The sequence below is a fragment of the Stegodyphus dumicola genome, chromosome 10 (assembly GCF_044657685.1).
Source record: "Stegodyphus dumicola isolate Sdum_Otavi_A_Nest chromosome 10, ASM4465768v1".
NCBI classification, from domain to species: Eukaryota; Metazoa; Arthropoda; class Arachnida; order Araneae; family Eresidae; genus Stegodyphus; species Stegodyphus dumicola.
Genome location: NC_140777.1, coordinates 149,385,950 through 149,407,439, shown reverse-complemented (window position 1 = coordinate 149,407,439; position 21,490 = coordinate 149,385,950). Strand labels below are relative to the sequence as shown.

Here is a 21,490-nt window from a genome sequence, read left to right as displayed (position 1 = left end):
GCGACTAAATCACAGCTACTTCTTGTTAGAAGGAAGAAAATACTGGTCTCAGTTCAGCCACTTTACCTATTCGGCCAACGTGTCCTGATGGTAAACAAAGCCAAGTATTTAGGTGTTTACTTGAATCAAAGACTCACGTGGAGCACGCATGTCAATTACCTTGCAAACAAGACCAGAGGAGTTGCTTAACAATTACAAGTACTGCTAGGACGCAGCTCGCAGTTAGATCTGAGAAGGAAAAGGCAGATTTCTATTTCTATTTTACGACCAATTATGCGTTATGCGTCCCCTGTCTGGGCGACTGCTACGAGCTCAAATATCAATAAATTGCAGATGACTCAAAACACAATCTTACGCACCATTACAGGAGCGCATTTTTACATCCGTAACAAACTGCTGCACGATGATGATGCTACTTATTAATTTCACAAAGACTAGAAATGCTGCAAGGAAAACCTAGCATAATATAATATGCATTTTTATTCAAATAGAAAATGTTTCATATAATTAGGTCTTTATGCAATCAAGAAATTCGGAATCAGTTTTGCGTAACAACATGAGACACTAGTGCAAGAACTAGTTTAATGATTGTCCACCCGACGGGCGATTCGTTTGGGATCCTTCTCAGTGCATTAAAAAATCTATAATATCAAAAGTCGTCAGCAAACCCTTGCGAACGCAGGGGTTACGTCGTTAATATACTGAGTATACGCCAAAATTGCGTTTCGTAAAGTTAATTTTTTATGGAAAAAATATGTGAAGTATAGTTAAGAAAAGGAAAGCATGCATAATTTGAAGCAAACAAATTATTCTTATAATTAAAAGAAAACCACTAAACAAACGTAAATTGAAAGAAATTTTATTATTTCTTAATAAATAGGTAATATGATTATTTTTTAAAAAAGGTGGTCATGTTTTCATGGGGCAATATCTAATGCAACTTTAAAAGTGTTTTAATATCATACATATTCACATTTTATCAAAAACTTCTGTTAAAAAATAATGAAATTCATTAAAACATTTGTAGTATGATATATATAATTCAGACAGAGGAGAAGAATTTTTTAAAGTAAACAAGTTAATATTAGGCATTTACAAAATGTTTCAGTTAATTTTTCACTAGTCAAACATGTGCGGAAATTCGAATTATCTCATGGCAGCTGCTCATTTATATCAGCTACAAGATAAATTCTTTCTTATGTTAACTAACTGCAATTTAATTAATATCCCTTGCTTTTAATAATCCCCTTTTAAAAATTAAAACTAGATCATGTTCAAGAAATGAATTTAAAATGAAATGTAATGCACATAAAAATTAGAAAAAGAAAAATACAGTGAAGTTTATGCAAGATGATTTAGAAATGTTAATTATGCTTAATGCACTTGCTTCCATTTTGCATACTTCCACAGTTGACAGGGAAATGCAGTTAATTTGGCAATTCATTCCATATGCGTGTGCACATACATATATGTAAGAAATAACAAAATACAACAGCTGCTTTAAAAATCATTGGCAACCTTAAATTAACTATTCTAGATTTGGTGTTCTCCCTCCTAAATTCATCTGTTCTCCCAAATTACATAACACTGCTTGAGAAAGGTAACTAAAACTAATATTGACCAATCATAGTTTAGAATACTTTCTGCACCTATGCAGTATAAATACGGTTTTGCGAGGAACTACATTCCCTAAAGAAGTACAGTACATCATTAAGAATCTCAAGATCAGAAAAGCACAAGGATATGATTCAATCTCCAATAAATCTATCAGAGAACTTTCCTAGCATTACATTGTATTATTAAAAAATCTCTTTAATGCCTGCCTTCATTTTAATTATTTCCCACATCAATGGATGCATGCTGTAGTCATAAACTTCCTTATCCAAAAGGAATGACCAGTTACCACCCAATAAGCCTGCTTCCCTGCACTGGCATGAAAAAAATTATTTAAGTTCAACTAATTAATCACCTAGAAAAGAATAATATCGTCGACTCTGAACAATATGGATTTTGCTAAGGACAGAGTACCACAGACGAGCTCATTAATGCAACTGAATTTATTGCTGACACTTTTATTAAGAAAAATGCTGTTGCTGCATGCTTTTTAGACATAGTAAAGGCATTTGACAGAGTATGGCACGCCGACCTTCTCTTAAAAATGCAAAAAGCACTTCTCCCTATCAATCTCAAGAATTAATATACTCCTATTTAAAAAAATCGCACGTTTCAAGTTTAAATTGGAAAATCTCCCTCAAATATAGAAAGATCATTAAAAGTGCTATCCCTCAAGGAAGCATTTTAGCACTGATTATATTTAACATCTTTATAAATGATATGCCACAGCCATTAAATCCAAAAATCGCTAAATATGCTGATGATACTGCCGTTCTTACGAAGTCTTTAAAACTGCAACTCGCTATTGACAAACTAAAGTTAGCAGTTAACAACACTGATCATTGGTTCAAGATTTGGAGAATTAAATTAAACCCAAATAAGTGTAACATCACTATTTTTAGAAGTTATAAAAAGAATAATCCTGTTGACATTGATATTCAAATTAATGATGTACAAATACCAGTTAATGCTCCATTAAATACCTAGGCATGTTCTTTGACAAACAACTATTGTTTAAAGAACAAACTATGAAAAGTTTATGCAGGTGTTATTGCCCTTTAGCCTCTCCTATGAATAAACTCGAAACTTCACATAAGAACAAAACGCATGCTATATCTCAATATGATTCCACCCATTTTACTATATGGTATTCCTGCCTGGAACACCATTGCTGAGACCTAGAGTAAAAAATTAGAAGTTTTTCAAAATAAATTACTAAAGATGATTTTAAATGCCCCGTAGTATGTTCGGAACAAGCAGATACTTAAAGAAATGAAGACTGATTCCATGCATGACGAAATACTTTCTACTTGCCATAATTTTTTCCAGAAAATGCAAAATTCAGAATACCACCATATAAGAGAACTTGTAAACTATGATCCAATTATTGAACATACTGTCAAAAGGCCAAGAACCATTCATCACAATTCAAAATGATAAATTTTTAATTGCTTCTCGAGCTTAAATTTTCAAATTACCCTTCTTTTAGTCACTACTAGTGGCAGCACTTGTCTATGAATTCACCTTTTTGGTGTGAGCACTACTGTGTTCTTAAATGTTAGCCAGTGCCCTTGGGCAAAAACTTCAAATCTAGGTAAAAGCATATTTCAAATGCCTATTATATTCTGATGAACAATGACTACGTTCCTTTTTTACTAGCATTTTTACTTCAATAACTTTTTTACTTCAATTCAGTTTTGTGAATGTCTTATTCCTGCCTTTTCCACCCAGCCATGTCTACAATCAGAAGTTAAAGTATCGTATTTATGACTGTGCACTTAAAATATTACATATATACCATATATATATGTGGGTGAAAGTAAATGAGTATGTATATACTAATAACTCATTCAAAAAGAATTTGCTGATTTTAATGTTTATGTACAATTTGAAGATTATTAATTTGATATATTAAAAGATCAGAATAGACTAAATTGGTTTCGACAAGCAATGTCGACTATCTTAAAGACTGCTAGTTTACTATCAGACATGAGTTGAAAATTGTTTCTTAGATCTCTGTAATTTTTCATATAAACTTTGTACTAAAAATTATACTAAAGAACTTGGAAAAATAATAACCCATTTTATAATTAAGATTTAAAAATCATATTAATTGTATTTTACTTCAAAATTTGGAAATGTGTATTTGAATGTGAAAAGAAAATAATATATTTTAAAAGTACAATTAATTCTTCAGCTGTTTTTCATGATTTATTTATAATTTGTTTATTTAGTCACAAAAATGTTAAAGATTAAAATTACAGATACACACATAAAAAATATTCAAATCACTATTACAAATGCAAAACAGTTTAAAATAAATACAAAATGTTGCAGCACATTTGGTAAGTACAGACCGAAAGGAAGAATTTACGTTTATGTAGCTGTATACAAAGCCAAAATCATAGTATAAAATTTAACTATGTATGAACCAAGAAATTTACAGTGACATAAAAATTACATGAAATACGAATTTAAAAGTAACAAATCTAAATAAAAACTCTGTCTTCAATAAAATAAAAGTAAATATTTTTTCTATAAATCATTCATATACATAATAAATCTATAATATTATCTTATATACAAATATTATAAAATAAGAAGTTTCACAAAATCCATGCTGATATATTCTAAATACATACAATTAAAATATCACTATAGTGTAAATGTTTTTTCCTAGATTATAAAATTATATCAATTCTATAAAATAAGGAATAAAACTGCAATCTACAAACATATCACAAAGCTGTAAAATGAGGTATTTATATCTTACTAAAATCTAACAGCCATTTTCTAGACATTAAAACCTGTTAGTTTTATGAAAAATAACACTATTAATAAAATTATCACAACACATATTTGAGAAGAGCATGAGACAATTTTTAAAATATCTTCCGAAGCAACCAATCACATCAGATAACTGAAAAATTTCTTACTTCAAAGAATAACATTTTAATAATTACAAACTGAAATTAATGACAGAAGCATTATTCTGAAACATGAAAAGCTGAACAGATATTAATTGTGACCACTAGATAACCTGGTAAAAATCTGTCATAAAATTAGTACTTAATTTAAAAGAAAAGCAAAGTCCCTCTGTATCAAAATTTTCATTCTCCATATTAAACAAATGTAGTATCACTGATCACTCAAATTCTCTTTGCATATTTAAATTGTTACAATTTTAAAATATTCAGTGATACCATATTGATAATCAACATTTATATAAAAGCAAAACATTGCTAAGTAAAATTTTCTTTATTGACAAAGGAAACTATAAACTTCCAAATATTTTCATTTCCAAAGCCAAAATGTGCTTCTGTACTTATACTACATTTCATGGAAGTACATTTTTTGAAGAACACATCTCAGATTCTTTAATTTGATTGTTAGCTACATAGGAATTCAATTCCCACAGTTAAGAAGTTAAAAAATTCTATGTATATTTGATACAACATGGAAGCCCTATAAGGAATAACAACTGTGTGTGTTAGTTGAATAAGAAAAAATTAAACTTCCATAATAATATAATAATTCATTCCATTATATATAAACTCAAGCTGTAATAAAGAAATTTCTTACATTGCACCAGATAAACAAAGAAGTTTCACTAATCTTACCTGACATACACATTCTTTTCAATATTCTAAAACCAAACTAGTATTGATATCTCTAGATAGTGAATGCAGGAAAATTTGTAGCATATTCTGCTGAAAACACTTGCCTTCAGCTACCTTCCATGGTAAATATTTTTAACCACGTATATTATTTAATATATATGCAAGATAAAAAATATGAAAGCAAACTACTAACTTTAATTTTGAATTAATCCCTTTATTCTTCATTTTAATTTGGGTATTTCCTCTTTCTATCTTAAAAATAGCAACTATTTATAGTATGTCTATCTACACAATTTCAAACTAAATCGTCATTATACTATCTAATGTAACACTGCAGAACAAATGCTATTTAACCAATCAGATTAGAGATTTCAATTAAGAACTGAAACTTCTTCATGTGTAATCACTTTTTCACTTGCATCATTCTTACTAAAACGAATGTAGCTCGCTTCTCTGCAGCATCCATTGTATGAAGATGTGCTAAGCTAATAAGAATGCGGGGTGCATATTTTACTGTGAATAAGATTTTATGCATCTTTATCCAATAATAAAATTATATTCTACAGCTTTCTACAGAAGTCATCCTTTTATCTATGCAGTAAAGATTTACCAAGTTATTAAAATGTAATAAACCTTTTCAATCCATTGCAGCTTTTGCAAAGACACACACACACACATATATATTATTATTATTATTAGAAAAGGTTTTTCATATATCATCTCCAAGGAAGAGAAATTTAGACACAAACATACATACACATACAGAACCACTTTCAAAAAAAGATAATTTGCCTTAAAGGCAAATTGTAAACAAAACTGTAATATTCACATCCGATCATACTTAATAAAGATACCACAGAAAATACTCAATGAATAAATGATACTAAATATTTATCCGTAACATTAAATTATACTAGTAATCAAGACATAATATAAACCCATTTTTTAACATTAATATAAGTGCATACAATGTGAATTTTGAATTACATTTAGCTTGAAAGTAAAAGTAAATGATAACATTAGGAAATAAAATCATAGATAAGAATCAATAAGTTTTTAACTGCTGTGAGTTTCCTATTTATATGCTGAGAACTGTGAATTCTGCAATGACTACAAAAGCATATCAATCCATTAATTAAAAAAATGCATGACATTATTTTCTTATCCTCTCGGCTGTTCAGATTGAGACTTTAGATGAAATTATAAAATGAAGCTTGCATTCAAGGAAAATCACATCAATCTGAAGAAAATTAACATGTTCACTACCAATATAAAAAAGCACCATATTACACAAACCTATAGTAAATGTTTATATAGTAATACCAAATGCTAAATATGAGCATTCAGGGTTAATATAATCAAAAATATGATTTTAATATTATTTTAATACCTTCAATATTCTTTAAAGAACAATTCAGAACCTAAGACAACAAGTCACAAATATGAGTCTTAGTTTCTTGCAGATCACTATATCAAGTGCAGTTGGTATGGATTTCATCAAAAGATTATATAGGGATTATGCTTTTGTCATTGTCCTACATATGAGTTGTTGTTCTGTTTGAAAAAACCCTTATATAAGCTGGTCAGTAGAGAATGCGTTAAAGAAAATTATATGATATTTACTCAAAAAAGCAGGATTTCAGGTATCTTTCTGAAAAGCTGCAGCAATAATAAATTCAGCATATAACTATGACAAAAATACGATTTTTAAAGCAGATAAAATAGAACTGTAGTTTGGTAAAGTATTCAAAGGTTTCTACAGTCAGCATCTCACCCCTCCAAAAAAATATAAAATTGGATTTAAACCTGTGGATTAAAACCATGAAAATTACATCCTTTCTCAGATGACAATTTGCAATTCCAGATGAGAAGTACATGGATAAAACATCTCCACAGAATTACTTCTGTAAAGCTGCTCTTTTTAGAGAAATAATGTTTAATACTAATATTTGTTCATACTTCAGAAATTAATCAGGTTCAGAGACATACTTAGAAAAAAAGCCATCATAAAATTTCTCTGTATACCATTAGATAAAATATTTAATTCTATAAATATGAACAATAAAAATATAATTTTTTATCTTGTTAGAAAAACAAATGCAGAATTCAGTTAAACAGTCTGCAAAGAAATAAGTTGTGGAAAATTAAAAAACTATCATTTCAACTGAAGTTTTAAACTGAAAGAAATAAAATCTTTATTTCGTAGAAAATTAAATTTGCTAAAAATAGTTTTTAAGAGAGATTTATCTGTAGTCTCATATGATCCAAGCTTCAAACTGCAGCCTATGGCAAACATAAAATAGTGGAAATGAAGTGACCTTTTTCTTATTGATGTTGCTATACGTTTTGTGAAATAGCTGAGTACAGAAACATGAAAAATTATTTAAAACTGAACGACACATTCCAATTTGGATACAAAGGGAATTCACGAGGAAATATTGAAAATGTGCAATATTTTTTTATGCCAAAATAAAGTTTACAGTGATTTTCAATTATATTAATATAAAGACCTTTTTGGAGAATGAAGAAATTAAACTTTTTTTGGGGTGGGGGGAGGAGGGAATCATTATATTAGTACTTATTCATTTCATTTATTAAACACATATCATGAGCTGCATCAAAAAGATACACAATTAAGAAACATTAAGATATTTGTTACAAGCATTTTCTTATAATATTTTATGAGATTTATTACATTTTTCATATCTTGCCTAATCAAATTATTTATTCAAATTCAAAAGAGAATTTGAACTATTCTTGTATTGAATTTACCCTCTTTACTTACAAAAAAAAAAAAAAAAAAAAAAAAAAATTCTGAAAATATTTGAAGTTGCACATTAACAGTGCTGAAAGAATTAAAATGTTTCATAATGCAACATTCATTATATAAATATTTTTAAATATATGCATTAAGTACTAAGATTTACTAAAATATTAAGGCACTATAATATTTCTTTGTACACTATATTGCAAACATCTGCAAAAGAGAATTTTTATACAGTGCTTGGATATATAATAGAATTTTTTTGATAACTAAAGAGATGGAAAAACATAATTGTATTTTAATGTAATCTGTACTTTCAATAATATACCATAGTTATAACAAATATTATTTCATCTGCAAATAAGAGGTACAACAAGTTAAGATTATTTCTCATTATGAAAAATTAACAAAAATTATATAGGTAAAATTATCATTTACAGAAAATTTTTATTGTTCAATAAAATAAACTTTAATAGATTTTATTTCTTTTTGCTTAACAGAAATCTTTGCTGACAAAATTCAGCAATTTTTTATGTAAATATTAGATTCTTAAAATGTTTTTACTTACAAATGCAATGACTGCAAATTATGATTCATATTTACCTCAAAACTGACTTGAAATATTATGATTATTAGAAAAAGCATATATTTACACGTTATCATTTTTGAATTAAGCTTCAGTGGTAATATTTTTAATTATAATTCTTTTCATTACAAGTATTACAAAAATTATTTAATTAGAATATATTTACATTCAGTCATTTGGAAATAAATAATCAAAGATAATACATTTAGTATTACATACAGTTCTTATCATTGGGTATTATTCAATGCTACAAATTAAATTTGTTCTGAATATATGTGACAAATGGATACCCTGCAATATGAAATGCAAGAACTAGGTTTTTTTCCATGATTAGAATATGTATATATATATATATATATATATATATATAATATTCATAGTGATTCAAAAATATTTGTTAGAAATGTAACAGCAAGTAAAGGGAACCAAAATAAGCAGATTTTGTAATGGAATGCATTTGCTGAAATGGTGCATTGAGATGGTATAGGGCATTGTTGAGTGGTACATAAAAGAGTTCTGCTGATGTAAATTGCCATTCCCCATCAGGATATCAAGCAGTATGCATCGTTACATGACGGCAGAGCTTGCCAGCATACATTTTATCTATGGAGCTATGGCTAAAATGGAATAGCTACTCAAAGGAGGTAAAGAGAACAATTCCTGAGGGCATCCTTTGAGCAGGTGCTCTGTTACCATCTGCATCCTCACAGATAAAATGCATATGAGTGAGCTCCATGTTCCTGTAGCAATGCATATTGCTTGAAATTTTCTGGGGGAGACTACAATCTACATTGACAGAATTCTTTTACCTACTCTTCAACAATACAATATACCACTTCAATATGCCATTTCGAGACACACATTCCATTACAAAATTTACTTACTTCGGTTCTTGTATCTGCCTTTACAGATATTTTTTTTATCACCTTAGATATAATATGCAAATTAAAAAAAAAAATGCTTTCTTCCCAAATAAAATTGTTTAGCAATTAATATATCCAACATGCAAACTAAAAAGGGACTGTAAATATTACATATTCTTATTAATGAACATTACTGAAACATTAACTGAGGGAAAAAACTATACACAAATATTTCATTTCTTTTTTTTTTCCGAATTAAAATAACAAACTTTATTACTAAAACTAAAATTAAAATAAAGGGAAGAAGCATACAGATCAGTGGTTCCCAAACATTTCTTTTCCCTCTTGTTAAATTTTGTCTTCGGTGTACAACTGCAATACAGCTAAATATAATTTTCTTCTACAGAGGTACACTGTGAAAGAAAAAAATGGGACAGTTCTCCCATTCTACTGGCCCAATTGACAAAATTCAACTTGCTTTTTCATGTCTCGAAAGCATGACTAAGGATATGTATTAGATTTATATAAGCATTGGTCTAATATACATATTTTTACACAACATCAGATTTTTCCTGAAATGATATGCCAATTTTTTTCATATTCAGATTCTACAATTATGCCAAACTGCCAAGTTTTGTAAAAATCGCCTGAGTAGTTTTTAAAGAATTAGTTCTCAAAATTTTAGCTTCATGTTAATTGAATTTGATATATATTTATTAATATCTCTTTTTTTTTTATTAAACTTAGTTAATTCCTTCTTCCAGAATTCGAAATTTAGGTTCCTTCCAAATAAAAGTTGCTCATTTTTTATGATTTTTCTTAAAATTTGTATTTTTAACTAAATTTTATAATTTTTTCGAAAAATATTTTGAATTATAACCTATAAAATTTTTGCTATCATCTTAAAGTAGATGTACTCCTAAGCACACATGGAAAAAATATAGTTTTTTATCCAAAATTTCCTAAGATTTATGTGAATTTACACATTGGGGTGTTTTGAAATTTGATTTATTCGTTATAAGCGATAATAACCCCAAATGTGGTTTAGACACTTTGTTATAATTGTTTGAAAACATGAAAAATGACTTTTTTCCTGCACGTGTACAATGAAAAAAGGGAAAGAAAAATAAGTTGCTACAAATTAAGAAGTTCGCCAAGTGAATTATTCTTGGCACAAACTGAAAAAAATACACCAAGATAAATTTTTAAATTTCTCACCAAACATTACAAAATTTAATCTACGCATAATTTGAGTCACAGAACCGAAATATAAAAAAAATTGGATGTCATTTCAGAAAAAGTCCGATTTTGTGTCAAAATACCTATACTAGAACAATGCTATGCTTTCGAGACTGAAAAATGCAATTTGAATTTCATCAATCGGCCCAGTAGAACGGGAGATATAGAACTGTCCCCCCTTTTTTCTTTGCGCAATGTCGTTCAGAAAAAGTTTGGCTACGAAAGCGCCTTGAATTGTCCACATTATTTCCTTGAGAGTAAAAGAAAATCAACAGATAGGCTAATAAATGTCTTCCAGAAACAATGGTTTGCATACTATCAGTTAGCCATTCCTCCTGAGCTAACACATACACATTGATGATTTATTTCTACAAACAAGAGGACTAAACACCATTTATGAAAATATTCAAATATTTTGCAGTACCTATATAAATCACCTATGATACACTAAGGCACCATGGTAAACAGTTTGGAAGCCACTGATATTTATTACTCAGATAATTGTAATAATTTTATGACTATAAATTTAATTTCATTATTAGAATTTTACTCGTTAATTTTTTGATGCAGAAAATCGCATACAGATGAAAAAGTTAATAACTCTTAAACTAAAGTACATAATACATGATATTAGAAAATATATTTTTTAAAATTACACTAGTGATATAAATGTTAACAGTTTTTTCTGAAAACTAAATACAGTCAAAAGTCGTTAATCCGGACTCGTCGGGACTTCGGCGATTCCGGATTATAGATCATCAGTTTAAATCTCATAAGATTGCATGCAGAAATTCTAAAATTAAAAATATGAAACCGTAATTTATGAAATCAAGAACAATTATGATCTAAAGGGTATCAAAATTTACAAAAAAAAAGCTTAATATTTATTTGTTTACTTTATTAAACATTTCTTTCAATGTAAGTTGTTTAAGTTGCTTCGTTTTATGTGATAATACTTTCTCTTTAATTCTATAAACAGACATAATTTCTTGTTCAGTTACAAAGTTCCACTGCTCAAGTCCTGTAATTGATGTGCTGAGAATACCGACTAACTTGTCAATTGAAATTTTTTCGTTTTCACTATAACCTCTCTGTCACCTTCTTCATGTCTTTATCCATTTTTTGCAGCAATTCCACTTTTTGTTTGATGGACATCAAAACGTACTTTCGTTTTGTAGATCCTTTGGGAGCTCCAGCATCGGAAATTCTATTTGACATAATCGAAAGTTCAAGTTTACTTTTATAAAATTGCTTTTACAGTCTGAAAAAAGTAATAAGCCGGATCCAGTTCGAAGATTAAGGAACAACGAAATCATCAACATTAACTGAAATAAATAATTAGATAATTTTAGCTCATACCGTCCGTTATACATTAAACGCGCACGCGAAAACGTATTCTGCACTTGCGCACATGCATATGCGCAGTCGTAAAGGTCTTACGCGCACGCGTAAACGCCTATGCGCATGTGTCAACGCGGCGCATGCACAGAAAGTTTTTAGCTTTGAGGTCCGGATTATAGATCATTCCGGATTATGGGTGTCCGAATTAATGACTTTTGACTGTACCTAAGTCAACATCTTTTTTTACAAATTACCATGTTACGACATGAATATTGCTATACAGAGACAGTGAAACAACTATGTTAGTAAAAAGTATCAAACCAGTAAGTTAGTGTTCTCAAACTGGTGGCTCACGGGCAATATGTGGCCCCAAGCCTACAAATACATTTCCCGTAAATTAATTAGCGTTATTATGACAAGAATTTGAAGAAAAAGTTTAATGATTTGAAATTCAATTTTATTTTACTTCCATTATTAAAAACAAATGTGAGTAAATGTGAAAGAAATGAATATGCATAATATGCTCCAGAAAATCAAGAAACAGAGCTAAGTAGTTTACAATGTGAAATAAATCTTATTAAAAAATTTGAAGATACAGATTTAGTTAACTTTTATTAGCACTCGTCAAAAAATAAATATTCTCAGTTCCGAATTTTTGCAATAAGGATAATCGCTTTGTTTGGGAGTATATTTGCATATTAACAGTTTTTTTCCATTGTTGAAAATTAATAAGTTTACAAAAAAGAACCAGACTGTTGATTAGTATCTACAATTTGTAACGAAAATACTTTATAATAATTTTGCAAAAGAACCCCCCCCCCTTTAAGATTTCTAACTTTATAAAAATTGAAACATTATGAGATAGTGTAGTTGACAGCTGTAGTAAGAAACAAAGAAGTTTAATTTACATACAAATATGTAATTTTTCTGTATGCATCATAGAAAAATCTAATAAATAAAAGAAAGAGAAAAGGTTGTCATTATTCATTCTCAAGTGTTGCCCATCTAGGGAAGTTTTCATATATTTCTTTTTATTTTACGTAAGTTATTTAGTGATTACTTCAATAATATTTCATTTATTTGAACCAATGTCAATCTGAAAATTTTAATATTTAGCTGTCAATATGTTTGAATCACAAATTTTGACCAACAGCAATTTTTTGCAGATACCAACTTTTAGATTTCAAGCACAGCATAACTAACAGAAAATCCAAATTTAAAATTTAAATATTTTTATTTTTTCATTTCTAATTTATGAAGCTGATGGTGGTCTATAATTTCTCATTCTATCCATCTCTTGTAATGCTTTATAATTGCAAGGAACCTTTCCAGTGAGTTTGTAGCAGTCTAGTTCTTCAATTAATATTCCATCTAATGATTTCACACGACATGCTTGACCTGCTGCAAAGAGTTTTCATCCTAGATGTATTACTATTAAATTTTTGCTACATAATGGAACATTACACCCACTTCAACTATATAAAACTACAATTTCATATACTTTAAAACTCTGTCTTAATGTTGCCACTTATTTTTGTTAAATATCCCGTTTATCTCAGACATGTACTATTATTTCTAAGTTATTTTAAAATTAATTTTTACAACATGTGAGGATTCCTAATAAATGGTCATTATTTATAAGTTTTTTAATATATTAAAAAAAACAGGATATCTTTAGTTCCAATAAACAGGAATACACAAGTAGGAATCGACTTTAATATGTGAAAAAACTGTATTAATATCACGTGAAACCCTGGAAAAGTTTAAAAAAATGTATTTGAACTTGAGTAGATGAATAAAAAGTATTTTATTAATGACTGAAAATTTGAACAAGGTATAGGGAAAGTGTGAACTAAAAGTAGGAATTTAAAAAACTTCATCTTTTCTTTTAAACTGCAGTCCAATAGCTATTCTCAGGTCATGCATTTGGCCCACATGCAATCTGAGTTTAAGATCACTGCATTAAGTACATTCCGCTCATAAACTTCTAATTTTAAGAGAAAACTTTATATTAAATATATGGCAATAATTTCAATTTTACTGGATGGACTGTAGTGTCTAGTAGTACCACTTCTTTGAAATGAGCATTAGGCATTTCATATCTTTCTTTGGACAGCAATTGCTTCCTATTCCTAATTTTCTTCACAAAGTGACAAAAGATCTACCTACCATACATTAGCAACAAGGTCATTTCAATAGCTGGAACATCTTAAGCTTCTTTAACTACAACCACAATATTTTTACAAAACATGAAAGAAAGAACAGTTCTTTCTAATATATATCACAAATCTGATTAACTTTGATCACCAGTTGTAAAATAAAAAAATTCTTATTAACTACATATAAAACTCCTTCATAAATTTTGCTTGGCTAGAATCCATAATGTCTTAATCTTAAACATGGTTTCAAAACAGAAATGAGACACAAAAGAAAAATTAATATTATGACAATAAGGTAAATAAGCAATTGTCGAAATCTTGACGGTAACCAAAGTACAGCATATGAAACTTCCCCAAATGCATCTGCAAATCAAAATTTTAAAATAAATTGTTTACATAGTATTGAAATTTCTTTTCATACAACAATTAAACTACTTACTGATCATAAAAGTGACTTTCCCAATAAGTTTTAATATCAATGAATGCATACTATAGAAGAAAATGGATGCACTATGACTTCTCTAGTCTTTATAAATTAAAGCATTAAAAACCAATTTTATTTAAATATATTCCCATTTAATTTATGTATTAATCTATGTGTTAAAAAATACATATATTAAACATGAAACATATATATAATGAAAAAAATTTAGATAGTGATGAAGATGTTGCACAATGAAACTGATCTGTAATGAAGCTTTCACTCATCTTTACTGAAGCAATTTTCATTGACTAATAATACAATCTAGCAACACATGCACAGATTTAACAACCTGATAGAAATGTAACGGATGTGGTGGACATGACATTAGACACACACAGGCAAGCAAAGATTATGACAGTGAAATTAGATTAAGATAGCAAGGCTATGATAGCAATTTATTTTTTACTGGTTAGCCATAAATTTTCGTTTGTAAATGCAACATTATTATTGACTATAAGGCTTTTCTTCATGTGCATTATATAAAATTATATGACAGAGGCTATAACAAATAAAAGCTAGAATTTTATCTTCCATATTCTTACAAATTTTGTACATAATTAGATGATTTTAGTTCAATTATACATGAAATTGTTGTCTTTTTCTGTGTAATGTAATGCAAAAAATGTGAAGAGAAAAGCTATACTGGAAAAGTAAGAATGCAGGGCCAAGTCAATTTAACACTGAATAAATAATGGTATCTCGGTAATTTGGCGAGATATCGCAAGTTGACAATGGTTTTGGCGACTTATTTTGTTGCCAAACTTGGTGAGAAATGAACAAAAGTCTCCAAACTTGGCCACTGTTTAGCGACTTTTAGTCTGGTCCCTATATCACTGTAATAAGTATTGTAAATGAATAAATGTAATTGATCATTGTATTACCTATGACTGTAATTTGACCCTCATATTACTTTCTAATAATTTCGAGAACCAGAAAGTACTAGAAATATCTCAATGTCTGCTTGAAAACTCCATAAGGATGGAGAGAGCATCTGCTCTCAGTTAGTTGTTTAGTTATTGTTGTGGTGAATTGTTGATTTAGCATGAAATGAGATATCCCCAGATTACCTTTCTCTTTAGCTGTGCTTTACATTGATTTTTTAACGCTCTTAGTAGTTCGAAGTGTAACTACTGATTGTACTCTGTGATACTGCAAACACCGAGTATTTCTGTGGAAAATTCCAAAATTTTGAAGTGTTTCATTTGATTAAAAAAAAAAAGATTAACCTGTCACTGGACCTGTGTGCATTTAATCTATTATGAACCCATACGTAAACAACAATATATATTACCTTATTCATTCATTCACACACAAATATATAAGTTAAAGTCTTATCTTTACTTTTATAATAGCCTCCAAAGTCTCCTTTCTAATTGGTTATTTTCTCTTTTCACCCCAAAAATAGTACATGTTTGTAATCAATCATTTTGAAGTGTATCATTCCAAAATTATTACCTGTTAAATGATTTTTACATAATATACCTAATGTACACTGCTAAAAAAAAAAAAAAAAAAAGGGACAGTCCTATATCTCCCGATCTACTGGGCCGATTGACAAAATTCAAATTGCGTTCTTCATGTCTCAAAAGCGCGACTTAGGATATATATTAGATTTATATATAGCACTATTCTAACATAGGTATTTTGACACAAAATCGGACTTTTTCTGAAATAACATACCAATTTTTTTACATATTTCTATTCTACGACTCAAATTACGCCTAAATATGAAATTTTGTAAAATTTGGAGCGAAATTTACGGAGAAATTCACAAATTTATGTTGGCACTTTTTTGTCAGTTTGCGCCAAGAATACTTCACTTGGCGAACTTCTTAATATATGGCAACCTAGTTTCCTTAGGAAAAAAAGTCACCATCGTTCCTTTTCTCCAAATAATATTCTTTATATTATATTTTTAATTATAACTTATTATTTTAAGTAATTTTTCTTTTCGAATTTCATTTTAATTGTTTAAGTTGCACTTTTTTTTTTTTTTTTCCAAATAACTGTTTTAAAAATTTCTATTTACCTATTCGAACTGCGTAAATAAAGGTGCAGCGTTTATTTTATTATTATTATTTTTTTTCAAATAGTTTTCTTTATATATATTTTTCGTCATAGCTATTATTTTAGGTCATTTTTAAATTTTTATACTTTTATTTTAATTGTTTGTGTTGCATTGTCTCTTCAGATAATTGTTTTAAAATTTTCTATTTATTCCTTCGAACTGAGCATTTTAAATATATTTATTAATATCAATTTTCCAGAATTTGATTTTACTTATTTGAACTGCGTTTTTTTCGGAAGAATACTTTGTAACCCAGACTACGATGCGTTTGAAAACTGCATACTATATTAAAAGAGAAAATACAGTAAAGCACAGTTTTACACGCCTTTCAATGTTCCGTTCAGAAAAAATATATATAAATAAGAGAGATGTATAACCGATATTTTAACTTAGGATGACTTGCATACACTGCTTTAAACAGTTTTATCATTGTACCCATTGCTTTACACAATTTTATTCTACATTTGGTTTCTTAAAATGTTATTCATATTTTAGTCAAATATTTTATTTTTTAAATCGCAAGAATCAAATATCATAAGATTGAAAAGTTTTAAATTTAAAAAAAACGAATACTTAATTTTACGAAAAAATTTATTTTTCTTCTCTGTTTCTTTAAGCATTCTGAAAGTATATTGAAAAGTATCTAACTTTTCGAAACATTTTGGTATTTCTGACAATCATTTTAAATAAAGTTATCGCCTTCCATTTCATAAAGGCCCACAAACGGCCGAGCGGTAAAGTTGCTGAACACTGGTAGTTCACTCCGGGGTTCGAACCCCGGTAAACGGGCTGGTTGCATGGGCATTTTCGTGGATTTTCTCATGTGTACCGCGTATGACAGCTGGTTTCCCTTAGAAAGTTCTTCACGAAGTATTTCGTCAGAGCCTTTATCAGTCTTTAGAGGCTACACATTTTGAAGGTATGAGATGAAAGGAAAGACTGGTTTCATCAAAAGGTTTTGGTTTATTTTATTATGACAAAGCACACTATGGCTATCTGCCTAAGGGGAGGGATGCCTTCGTGGAGGACTTTCTAAGGGAAACTGGCTCGCATACACATTACACATGGGGAAAACCACGAAAACGCCATGCAGCCAGCCCGTTCGCGGGATTCGAACCTCGGACCGAACTACCAGTGTTCAGCGACTTTACCGCTCGGCCGCTGTTTCATCAGGAAGGGAAAAAACATCTTTAAGTGACATCCACATACATCACTGGATAAACTCCTGAATCTTCAAATAATTCGACTGAGGAAATCATGGGATTCACCATTTATGATATGATATGATGTTCTATAACGTAATTTACACAACCATATAGTTTAAAACCAGTCGCTCTTCACTTTAATCTGCAATGATATCGTTTTGTCTTTTCTGTTAACACAAGCTCAATTGATGGTATTTGCTGGTGTACTCCTCCAAGTGTTTTCTCTTTGAACACCTAAATTCTTTGAAGTATCCTGAAAGTATATTCGAAAGCGTCCAACTTTTTGAACATCTTGGCACGTCTGACAGCCAAATTTCCCTGCAAATTTTTGCTTACTTTTCTCCATAATTTTCTTCTTTCCTTCTACAGTTATTTTCAGTGCTCACACAAGAAAATTAAGATTTTTCGACTGCTAGACTTCCATACATTTTGCATTCTTGTCAATTTTTTAAAATATCAATTATATGAATTGCGTTTCAGCTAAAGACAGCTTTTCATTTTCTAGTCATTTTAGCTATAAATAAAGTTTAAAGCGAAGTCCAAAGGATAAATATTTTAATTAAAAGATTTTTGCTAAATGACAAAGAAATAAAACAGTCCAGCAGGGTTTATTCTGCACCACAGAGTAACCCGATTCTTATATCGGCTGAAACAATCTAAATCATATTAAAGATCATGTTTTTTTATACAATCTATAACGCGAGAGAAAAATTAGCTTCTTAAAACATGCTTTCTAAGAGAATTAATATAAAAATTTATATTTATATATATATTTTTTAAAGTTGGGACTTGAACCAAACTGTCAGACTTTTAAAGCTTATTTTACATGGTGGTTATTATTAAAGTTCCACTTTGAAATGGTCATAAAAGGAAAACTACTGGACCAAATGTTATCAAACTTGGGAATCGTGTAAAGGAGGTTATGAGAATTTATTTTCGGCGGAAAAAAAAAGAGTTCAAAAACTCACCATCAGGGGAAAAATGGCGCTGTATACAATATTGTTAAATGAAATAAGACACGAAAACATCTGTTTAAAATGTGTTTAATATTTTCCGAAACGTGTTACAAAGCATGTTCAATGTAGCGTCCAGCATTTTACGAAAGCAAGTTAAATCATGTTACTGCATTCTCAACAGCAGCTCTTAGCATATCAGGTCTGGTTTTGGTTTGTTTATTAGATTACGGCAAAGCACTCGAGGGCTATCTGCCTTAAGGGAGGAATGACTTCGTGGAGGACTTTTTAAGGGAAACTGGCTCGTATACACGTTACACATAGCATATGAGGAGGAATGTTATCAGTGTGTCACATTTTTCATTTCTGCCAAATTGTTTAGATTATCACCATAAACAGTGCTTTTGAGATAACCTCATAGACAAAAGTCACAGAGGTTGAGGTCTGGTGGGAAGAAGGGAAGTGTTGGCCTATAAGACGTTCATTCGTGAAATGTTGCCTAAGTAACTATGCGACACTCTTGAGGTGGTGCCCAGCCCTGCATAAAAATCGTAGTATCTAAAATGCCACGTTACTGCAGTTCATGTATCACGAAACATTTTAATATTGGCTCTAAGTGAGCTGCAATCGCAGTGGTCCAGCTGTCGACTGCTCTTCAGAAAAAAATGGTTCAGTTATAAAACTAGCTGTCATTCAACAGTAAACGATGTGAAATGACTGTTATGCAATCGAATGCAGTAGGAGAATGCAATGGAACTAGATAGATAACATGAGAGATTTCTTTGGCCCAAATCGATTAAAAGCGTTTTGAATCAGTATCTTCATGTTTTAGTGCTGAATTCAGGCTTAAAAAATTACAAATTAGCGATCTGTAAGAAAACGATTTCCAGATTGTACACGCTTGTGAGAGTGATTTGCGATCTCACATTTTCTAATCGCAAATTCGTGTTTTTCACGGACGAAATTCTCACTTACAGGGATGGCGCACTCGACATTTATCGAATTTAACGTCTTTAGATGGTAATTTGCCTACTTCAAAGTTTCTTAAGGGTATACAACATATTAAACACGTTTAACAAAAGGTTAAGTTAGATTCCGACCCATATTTCGTTTAACAATATTGCATACAGTGCCATTTCCCCCCTGGTGGTGATGTTTCGAACTTCCTTTTTTTCGCTGAAAATAAATTCCCATGACCTCCTTTACATGATTTCCAAGTTTGATAACATTTGATCCAGTAGTTTTCCTTTTATGACCGTTTCAATGTGGAACTTTAATTATAACCACTCTGTATATTATTAAATTTTAATTTGAAGCTATGCGTTATATGTATACCATGCGCAAAATTTTCGCTTTTATGGAAAAATAAAAAATCGAAGCAAATATACTTAGTATAATGGACCAAAACTGAAAATATTTCCCCTCCCTCCGAAAATAAAATATTGAAATTTCGAACTTGAATTTATTGGGTTATCGAAATATTTAATTTGACTTATCTTCTAAGTCCTAGTTCCGACAACAATTCCGTCAAAAATTCCGAATTACTTAAGCTAAAGTAAAAGATTTAGTATATATTCACTGTATGTTAATAAAGTAATCAAAGTGTAATAAAAATAGATTATAGAATTTACGCTGATGTAACTTTTTGTCTGACTGCACAACATGTAATGGAAGAGAAGGTTTGTAGAGATCTGTTTTTGACATGCCTCTAAAAGTAGATGTCATATTAATTTTGTCTCTTCAATGTCAAAAAACATTCCTTTGAGAGGCAACTTTAGTTTTTGGGAAAGAAAAAAAATCACAAGAAGACAAATTTGAAGAACATGCAGGACGATTGAGTACACATAATATTTTCGGAACACAAGCGGTTCTCCGACTGGTTATTGAATAATGAAAAGATGCATTGTCATGCAATACAAAACATTTGGAATACGTTTTCTGGCTGAATAACGTAAGATTAAAAGTCATCTGCTTAATTCACATCCATTTACAAGTCAACTACTCGGGCAATTGCAGAATCGTTTTGATCCTGAGCTTGTAAGACAAACCTAATATCACTGGATTTAAACACTTCTTTAATCTTCCGAGAACGTTCCTTCTTTAGCTCATATTCCAAGAATATTAAGTGAATGCAATTATTGCCAAAGAAATTGAATATTCATTTGCACTGCGGCTTGGTAGTTTACTAACGAGTTAACAAAACTTAAATTCTGCTTTTTGTGTCTAAGAATACAACAATATTTTAAATATTTACAAATAAAATATTAAATTGGAGCCTCATCAGTTGCCTAGCATTTGAAAAAAAAAAAAAAAAAAAAAAAAAAAAAAGATTGTTAAATACTAATTGTTTGCTGCTCAGTCTAACCCAGGCTGCATGGTTGGTTTTCTTAGTTTTTTAGGTTCTCTTTACAAAGATTCTCTATGAAAGCATCTTAATCAAATAGCTCCCATGTTCTTTCTATGTTCCAATAACCAACTAACCTAGTTTAAGCGCGATTTCCAAGTGAAGTTACTAGTAAAATCCGAATACTCATTAAAAATCATGTAGCTAGCCAATCGGGAGTAACATGAAAGATACGGCGCCAATAATTGAA

The 21,490-nt window shown here is 29.7% G+C and overlaps 2 protein-coding genes across 3 annotated transcripts in view; one reads left to right on the top strand and one right to left on the bottom strand.

The window, feature by feature from the left end:
- Window positions 1-21,490, top strand: part of LOC118182762 (dehydrogenase/reductase SDR family protein 7-like) — a 104,335-nt gene that overhangs the window by 14,350 nt on the left and 68,495 nt on the right. The gene's annotated exons all lie outside the window — the stretch shown is intronic.
- Window positions 1,461-21,490, bottom strand: part of Mppe (Metallophosphoesterase) — a 54,776-nt gene continuing 34,746 nt past the window's right edge. Inside the window, exon 8 of one of the 2 annotated variants that reach the window (XM_035352143.2) lies at window positions 1,461-14,549. In XM_035352143.2, the coding sequence (XP_035208034.1) occupies window positions 14,398-14,549 (152 nt within the window). In that variant the 3' untranslated portion in view covers window positions 1,461-14,397. The remainder of the gene's footprint in view (window positions 14,550-21,490) is intronic. The other variant, XM_035352145.2, reaches the window with a different exon arrangement.